Raw genomic sequence first — 8,198 nt, forward strand, 5'->3', positions numbered from 1 at the left:
CGAGCCGAGCCGAGCCGAGCCGAGCCGAGCCGAGCCGGGCCGGGCCGAGCCGAGCCGAGCCGCGTCCCGGCGGAGCCCCCGGCAGGAACCAGTCCAAAGTCCGTGCGAGGGGAGGGCAGGGCCCGAGCGGGCCGGGGCCGGGACCGGGACCGGGACCGGGACCGGGACCGGGGCTGTGCTCTCTTCGGGGCTGGGGAAGGGCCCCGGCGGGGAGGGGGACGCCCCCGGGGAGGGGGGGGGGTGGAGCGGACCCGGGGAGGGACTTACCGGGTCCGGGCAGCCCTCCAGGGAGGGGGGGGTCCCGGGGAGGGGGGGGGGGTCACCCGGGACGGGGCACCCGTGGGCAAGGAAGGGGGGCACCCCAGGGGTAGCGGTGGAGGGGCCCGAGGAGGGGAAACCCCCGGGGTGGGGGTGCACCCGGGATGGGGGTACCCCGGGAGATACCCGGAGTGGGGGTACCCCCCGGATAGGGGTACCCGGGGTGGGGGTACCCGGGACGGGTGTACCCCTGGATAGGTACCCAGGGTGGTGGCACCTCTCAGGGCAGGGGTACCCACAGTCGGGGTACCCAGGCGAAGGCAAGGGGGCTGCCCGGGCTGGGGGTACCCGTGGGCCAGGGCACCCGCGTGGGGCACGGGGCACCCGCGCAAGGGCACGGGGCTACCCGGGGCCGGGGTACCCGCGCGAAGGAGAGGAGGGTGCTCGGGGCGCAGGGGTGCCGCGCGGGAGTGGGGGGCGAGGGCTTACCTGGGCTGAGGGCACCCGTGCAAGGGCTCGAGGGGGAACCCGGGCGCCGAGGTACTGCGCGGGGCAAGGTGGAGGGTACCCGGGGGCCGGGGTACCGCGCCAGAGCTGCCCAGGCGCCCACGCGCCCTGCGGGGGGAAGAGGGGCTCACCCCGGGCTTGGGGCACCGCGCGGGGCGGGGGTCCCCACGCAAGGGGGATTCAGCGCCCCGGGCGCAGGCCGGGGGCTGGGGCAGGTGTCCCGGGGACGGGGGGGGTGGGCGGGGGCTGCTGCGTGCGTGTGAGCTGGCGGGGCTGGGGGGTGCGCAGGCCGGTCAGGTCTGGAGGGGGCTGAGCGGGGGCACGGCTCCCTTGAAGCAGGCGGACTCGTAGTGCTTGTTGAGATAGGACTTGAGGGCGAAGGTCTTGTTGCAGCGCTTGCACTTGAAGTGCTTGAAGGCGGAGTGGGTCTGCATGTGGGCGCGCAGGTTGGAGCGGTCGGCGAAGGCCTTCCCGCAGTGCGCGCAGCCGAAGGGCTTCTCGCCCGTGTGCGAGCGCATGTGGCCCTGCAGCAGCCAGGGCCGGCTGAAGGCCTTGCCGCACACGTCGCACTTGTGCTTGAGGTCGTGGGTGAGCAGGTGCATGGCCATGGCAGGCATGGAGACGTAGACCTTCCCGCACGTCGGGCATTTCTTGGCCATCTTGCTGTCCAGGCTGCGGTGCGTCTGCTTGTGCCGGCTCAGGTTGGAGGAGGTGGCGTAGGTCTTGCCGCACTCGCCGCACGTGTGGCGTTGCAGGCTTCGCGCCCCGCTGACCACCTTGCGCCGCGACCGCCCGTCGGTGATGAAGAAGGCGTCCACGGCGTAGCCCTCGCTCACCGCCGCGTCGCCGTTGATGTAGCCCCCCGCGATCCCCGAGTGCGGGCTGTCCGGCGGGTCCGAGTCCGGCGCGCCATAGTCCCCGTGCGAGCCCGGGTAGATGGGGTCCGGAGACGGCACCTTGAGCGCGCCCTCGCCGTCCCCCTCGTACACCGACGGCGCGATGTAGTCGCTGATGTACCCTGCTGCGGGGCCGGGGCAGGGGCAGGGGCACCGGGTGCGGGCAGGGGACCACACGGGAGCGGGGGAGAGAGGGGAGACTCGATCAGCCACGCTTGGGGTCTGCAGCGCCTGGACCGTGGCCTCCTCCGGCCCCTCCGCCACGGGACCACCGCGCTGGGGGAGCCCCGGTGCCCTCCTGCCTGCACCCTGTCCAGCCCCAATCATCTTCCTTTGCCCCTTGTCCTGCCTGGCTCTGCCCCTGCCCCTGCCCCTACTGCTGCCTTTCTGCCCCTGCCTGCCCCATCCAGCCCCTGCCTCCCCCCCAACATACCCCTGCCCTTGCCCTCTCCTTGCCCCCCCCGAGCTCCCCTGACCCTGCTTCTGCGCTGCCTGTCACCCTACTGCTGCCTCCCCCAAATCTACCCCTCCCCCTGCCCCTGCCCCTGCCTTGGCAGAGCCACTGCTCCTGCCTCCTCGGTGCCCCTACCCCATATCCCTGCCACAGCACTGCCCTTGCACCCTACTGCTGTCACCCCCTGCCCTGCCCGCCCCTGCTCACCCTGCTCTGCCCCTGCTCCTGCTCCCGCTCCTGCCCCCATTGCCCCTGCCCCATTGCCCCTACCCTGCTGCTCCTGCCCCTGCTGCCCCTGCTGCCCTGCCGCTCCTGCCCCTGCTGCCCTGCTGCTCCTGCCCCTGCCCCTGCTGCCCTGCTGCTCCTGCCTCTGCTGCTCCTGCCCCTGCCGCCCCTGCCGCTCCTACCCTGCTGCTCCTGCCCCTGCCGCTCCTACCCTGCTGCTCCTGCCTCTGCTGCTCCTGCCGCTCCTACCCTGCTGCTCCTGCCCTGCCGCTCCTACCCTGCTGCTCCTGCCTCTGCTGCTCCTGCCCCTGCAGCTTCTGCCCCTGCCACCCCTGCCCCTGCTGCCCCTGCCCCGCTGCTCCTGCCCCTGCCGCTCCTGCCTCTGCTGCCTTGATGCTCCTGCCCCTGCGCCCCTGCCCCTGCCGCTCCTACCCTGCCGCCCCTGCCCTGCTGCCCCTGCCCCTGCCGCCCTTGCCCTGCTCTGCCGCTGCCCCTGCGCCGCCGCCCCTGCCCCTGCCGCGCTGCCCCTGCTGCCCTTGCCCCGCCTCCCTTTGCCCTTGCCCCCCTGCCCCCGCCGCAGCCGCAGCCCGGCCGTGCCCCGCAGCCGCCCCCGCCCGCCCTGCCCCGGCCGCGCTCAAGGTCAGCCCGGCGGGCGCGGCGCGGGCAGCGGGCAGCGGGCAGCGGCAGCGGGCAGCGGGCAGCGGGCAGCGGGCAGCGGGCAGCGGGGCCGCGGCCCTCTGCGGCGCTCCGGCTGCCGGTTATGCAACGCGCCGCAGCCGCGCCGCACCGGGCACGGCCGGGCCGCCCGCGGGGCCGCGCTCCGCACAAAGGCCGCGCCGCGCCGCGTCGAACCGGGCCGGGCCGCGCCGAACCGGGCCGAGCCGCGTCGAACCGCACCGAGCGGAGCCGAGCCGAACCGAAGCGGCGGCGCGCTGCGGGGCCGCGGCCGCGGGGGGCTCCGCGCCGCTGCGCGCTTGTCCTTGAACTTGTCTCCGGCAGACAAAAGGAGCGGCGGGGGCCGGCGCATCGCGGCCCCGGCCCGGCCCGGCTCGGTGCGGCTCGGCGCGGCGCGGCGCGGCGGGCGGCGCGCAGGAATGCGGCGGGGCCGGGCGGCGGGGAGGCGAGGGGAGGGGGGACCCGGTTCGGCCCGGCGCGGCGGCGGCGGTGGGGAGAGGGGGGGACACACGCGGGGAGAGCGGCGCGGCGGTATTTACCCTTGTCGTGCAGCCGGGAGCCGAAGTCCGCCCGGGCTCTGCCGTACGGGGCGTCGAGGCCGGCGGAGAAGTCATCGATTTTGACCTTTTTGACCAGGAAGGACCTGGGCATGGTTCCGCGCGGCGCCCCGCGGAGCCCGGCCCGGGCCGGCGGCACAAAGGGCCCCCGGGGCGGCGGGGCGAACTAGGGCTTTGTGCGCCGGGCGCGGCCGCCCAGCGCCGGGCCGGGGCCGCCCGCAGCCGCCGCCGCCGCCTCCGCGCGGCCGCGCCCGGCGGCTCCCGGCGCCCTGGGCAGCGGCGCAGCCCCGCCGCGCTGGCGCATGGACCGGCGGGCGGCGGCGGCGCGGCGGCGGCGGCTTCAGCACCGGACAGCTCCGGCGGCGGCGGCGGCGGCGGCGGCGGCGGCGGCGGCGGCGGCGGCGGGGCGGGGGCGGGGGCGCTGCCGGGGCCGCTGCCGCTGCCGCTGCCGCTGCGCACGGTCGGCGCGGTGTGAGCGCTCCCGCATCAGCTGTTTGGGCTTATAACGGCGGCCCGGCGGGGGGGCCGCGCGGCGGCGCCCGACCGCGGCCAGCGGCCAGCGGTGGCGGCGGCGGCGGCGGCGGGGAGGCGGGGGGGGGCCGGGCAGCGCCACCACCGGGGGGGGGGGGGCACGGCCGCAGGGACCCCACCGGAGGCACCGGGGCTCCCCGACTCGGGGGGGCGGGGGGGGCCCGCGGCAGGGACACGGGGGGCGTCCCGGGGATGGGGCCATGGGGGGGGACACGGGGACCCAGCGGCAGGGATACCGGGGACTCCCGAGGATGGGGGGGACGCGGGGACCCCCGCGGCAGGGACACTGGGGACGCCCGGGAATAGAGGGGGGACACGGGAACCCCGCGGCAGGGACCCTGTGGACTCCCGGTCACGGGGACACTGGGGGGGGGGGGCTCCGGGACTCCCGTTACGGGGGCATGGTGGGGGGGCAGAAAAGGCACCGGGGACTCCCATGGAGGGAGGATATGAGAGGTCCCCTTGTGCCTCCTCGGGAAGGGGAGGGCTGGGGGGACAGTGCCCCCCACCCCGGGGTCCCCTGCACCTCCTGGACAGGGTATCTAGAAATGAGACCCCCCAGTCCCCCTGGGGGAGGGGCTGGAGTGGCTTCCCCCCCCCCCCCGGTCCCCTGTGCCTCCTTGGGCTGCACCCCCCCCACACACCCCTGCTTTTCTCCAGGGGGGGTGTCTGGGGGGGTGATTTTGCCCCCACCCCTGCGCCTGCCTGGGCAGGGGGGGGACAGGGCCCCCCCACCCTCCTTCCCTGCACTTCTCCAAGGGGGTGTCAGTGTCCCCTGAATGTCCCCATGGAAGTAGCCGGGGCAGGGGGGGGCGGTGATGGTGTCCTCCACCCCCGGGTCTCCCTGTGCCTCTGCAGCAGCGGGGGGGAGGTCTTATGGCAGAGCCCCCCCCCCCCCCCCCCCCCGGTGTTCCCTTGCACCTCTCCAGCCTGGAGATCTCGTGGCGAGGGTGCCCCCCCCCATATCGCCCCACACCTCCCGGGGCAGCGGGGTGCAGGGGTGAGAGGTGGCGCCCCCCCCCCCCAGGCCCCCTCCCTCGGAAACCCGGGTTTCCCCAGGCTGGGGGGGGGGGGGAGGGGGAACCGCTGGAGCATCCTCAGCCCCCCAGGGCAGCGGGATGTGGGGCTGGGCCTCCCCGGCATCTGGTCCCGGCCCCATCCCGCACCCGGAGCTGGGGGCGAGCGGTCTAGGTCCCGCTCCCGAAATGGCCTGATCCTGCCCCGGGGCTCCGCGTCGCACCCCCTCGGGGCAGATGCTGATGCTCGCCAGGCCGTGCTGGGGGTGCAGCATCCCCCGGAGGAGCGGGGGGGGGGGGGTTTTCCTATCCTGACTCTCCAGAGCCAATCCCACGGGATGCTGCCGCCGGGGCCGTGCGACCCCCACGCAGGGCCGGGAGCCGTCTCCCCCTCCGCAGGACCCCCCCCCCAGCTCGCGAGCATCGCCGCTCCCCCAGCTCATCCCAGCACCCCTGTGGCGGCCACGACCTGGCCCCGCTTTTCCCTGGGATTTTTTTCTTTTTCCCACCCTCCTCCTTGTCCCGGCAGACGGATGCAGCTGCAACCAAGCTAACAATGCGCGCCGGTGCAGGCCTGGAGTCACCCTGAGCATCACGGCGCCGGAGCCAATGGCGAGGGCTGCGGGCGGCGGAGCCGAGCAGAAGGTGCCCCCCCTCCGCACGATCCTGCAGCAGACATATGTCCCTAATTAACAGCTCCGGGCCCAGGCCTGCGCCCATTGTCTCCCCCGCGCAGGGCTGCCGCGCTCGCAGGCCCTCGCCGCCCTGGGGACGCGCGGCGCTGAGCCCAGCCCAGCCCCCGGCCCCCCCCCCCCCGGCTCCGCTGCGGAGAGGGGTCCCCGCGCCCCACGCCGGCCTGCGCTGCCCGCGGCAGGGTGCTGCAGCACGCCGGGGCTGCGTGGGGGGGGGGGGGAGTGTGCAAGGGAGGGGGGAGGGAGCAGGCCTGCGTGTGTGAGCATGCCGAAGGGGGGGACGTGAGCTTGCACAGGGGGGGTGTGTGGGAACATGCATGGTAGTGCACACGTGTGCGTGAGCATGCACGGGGGCGTGCGGGCACACAGGGAGGGGTGGGAGCATGCGTGGGGTGTGTGTGCATGTGTGCGAGCACGCACGGGGTGTGTGTGTGAGCACGCATGGGGGCTGTGAGCACACATGGCAGGGTGAGAGCATGCGTGGAGTGCGTGTGCATATGCGTGAGCATGCACTGGGTGCCTATTTATGTGAGCGTGCATGGGAGTGTGAGCATGCACAGGTGTGTGTGCATGTGCGAGCATGCATGGGGTGTGTGTGTGCAAGAATGCACAGGTGTGTGTGCATGTGTGAGCATGCATGGGGTGCATGTGTGTGAGCATGCACAGGTGTGTGTGAGTGTGTGAGCATGCACAGGGGGTGCATGTGTATGTGAACAGGCACAGGTTTGTGAGCATGCATGGGGGTGCATGTGTGTGAGCATGCACAGGTGAGTGTGTGAGCATGCATGGGGATTATGGGAATGCACAGATGTGTGTGTGTGTGTGAGCATGCATGGAGGGTGCTTGTATGTGTGAGCATGCACAGGTGTGCGTGCATGTGCGAGCATGCATGGGGGATGCGTGTGTGAGAGCATGCACAGGTGTGCGTGAGCATGCATGGGTGTGTGTGTGAGCATGCACAGGTGTGTGTGAGCATGCACGGGTGTATGCGAGCATGCATGGGGGATGCGTGTGTGTGAGCATGCACAGGGTGTGTGTGAGAGCATGCATGGGGAATGCGTGTGTGTGAGCATGCACAGGGTGGGTGTGAGAGCATGCATGGGGGATGTGTGTGTGAGCATGCACAGCTGTGTGTGAGCATGCACAGGTGTTTGTGAGCATGCATGGGGGTGTGTGCGTGTGAGCATGCACAGGTGTGTGTGAGCATGCATGGGGGTGCATGTATGTGAGCATGCACAGGTGTTTGTGAGCATGCATGGGGGTGCATGTGTGTGAGCATGCACAGCTGTGTGTGAGCATGCATGGGGGATGCATGTGTGTGAGCATGCACAGGTGTGTGTGCGCATGCTTGGGTGTGCGTGTGTGTGAGCATGCACAGGTGTGTGAGCATGCATGGGGGATGTATGTGCAGGCATGAGCGTGCACAGGGTGGGTGTGTGAGCATGCGTGGGAGTGTGAGCATGCGCAAGGACATGCGTGTGAGAGAGCACACGCAGGGGTGTTTGCATCCGTGGGGTGTGTGACCACGCACAGTGGGGGAGGGTGTGAGTGTGCACGTGTGTGCGAGCATGCAGAGGGGCTGTGTGTGTGTGACCAGTCACCTGGGCTTGTGGGCCTGTGCAGGGGGGGGAGTGTGTGTGAATGTGCCTGTGCATGTGAGAGAGCACGTGTGCACGTGTGAGTGTGCACAGGGGGTGTGAGCATGCAGGCTGTGCGTGAGCGTGCACAGGGTCGCAGAGAGCACGTGCAAGGGGCCTGCTGGTGGGGTGTGAGGATGCAGGTGCGGGCAGGGGTGCAACTGCAGGAGAGAGAGCGTGAAAGGACGCGTGTGAGAGCATGTGACGGGTGTGTGTGCACGTGTGTGAGACCATGCAAGGCAGGTGTGAGAACGTGTGTGTGTGCGTGTGTGAGGGAGCGCTCATGCATGGGGGGGGTGAGCGTGCAAGGGTTTGCGTGTGAGCATGCAAAGCGTGTGTGAGCACGGCGGGGTGCTTTTGTGTATGTGCGAGTGTGTCAGCGAGCGTGTGAACATGCAAGGGGTGTGTGTGTGTGTGCACGTGTGAGCATGCAGGAACTGAGGGGATGTCACCGGAGGAGGCAGATCACCGCACACGTACAGACACGCACGCGCACAGACAGTGCACGCGGCTGGGAAGCGAGAGGGAAGTTAAACGTGACCCCAATTAAATCTGCAAATGAAACGAAACCCCCCTCGCCACGCGTGTGCGCTCGAGCTCCGGGAGACAACAGATTGCCGTTATTTGCACGGGATCTTTGTTTCATCTGGGGAATTAATTGAGGTCAGCGCTGACTTCCCCGCTCCCGGCTCCCGGCGCCCGGCACCTGTGCAGCCCCGGGCCGGAGCCCGGTGGGCCGCCAGCGGCGCG

General features: G+C 71.7%; 1 protein-coding gene across 1 annotated transcript; it reads right to left on the reverse strand.

Moving 5' to 3' along the window:
* Positions 1-1,058: 1,058 nt before the first annotated feature.
* On the reverse strand, positions 1,059-3,666 carry SCRT1 (scratch family transcriptional repressor 1). Its single transcript, XM_067292573.1, has 2 exons — positions 3,615-3,666; positions 1,059-1,861 (listed from the first exon to the last, which is right to left on the reverse strand). The coding sequence occupies exons 1-2, from the start codon at positions 3,664-3,666 to the stop codon at positions 1,059-1,061; spliced, it is 855 nt and encodes a 284-aa protein (XP_067148674.1).
* Between the last annotated feature and the right edge of the window lie 4,532 nt (positions 3,667-8,198).

Source organism: Apteryx mantelli, chromosome 2 (assembly GCF_036417845.1).
Source record: "Apteryx mantelli isolate bAptMan1 chromosome 2, bAptMan1.hap1, whole genome shotgun sequence".
NCBI lineage: Eukaryota > Metazoa > Chordata > Aves > Apterygiformes > Apterygidae > Apteryx > Apteryx mantelli.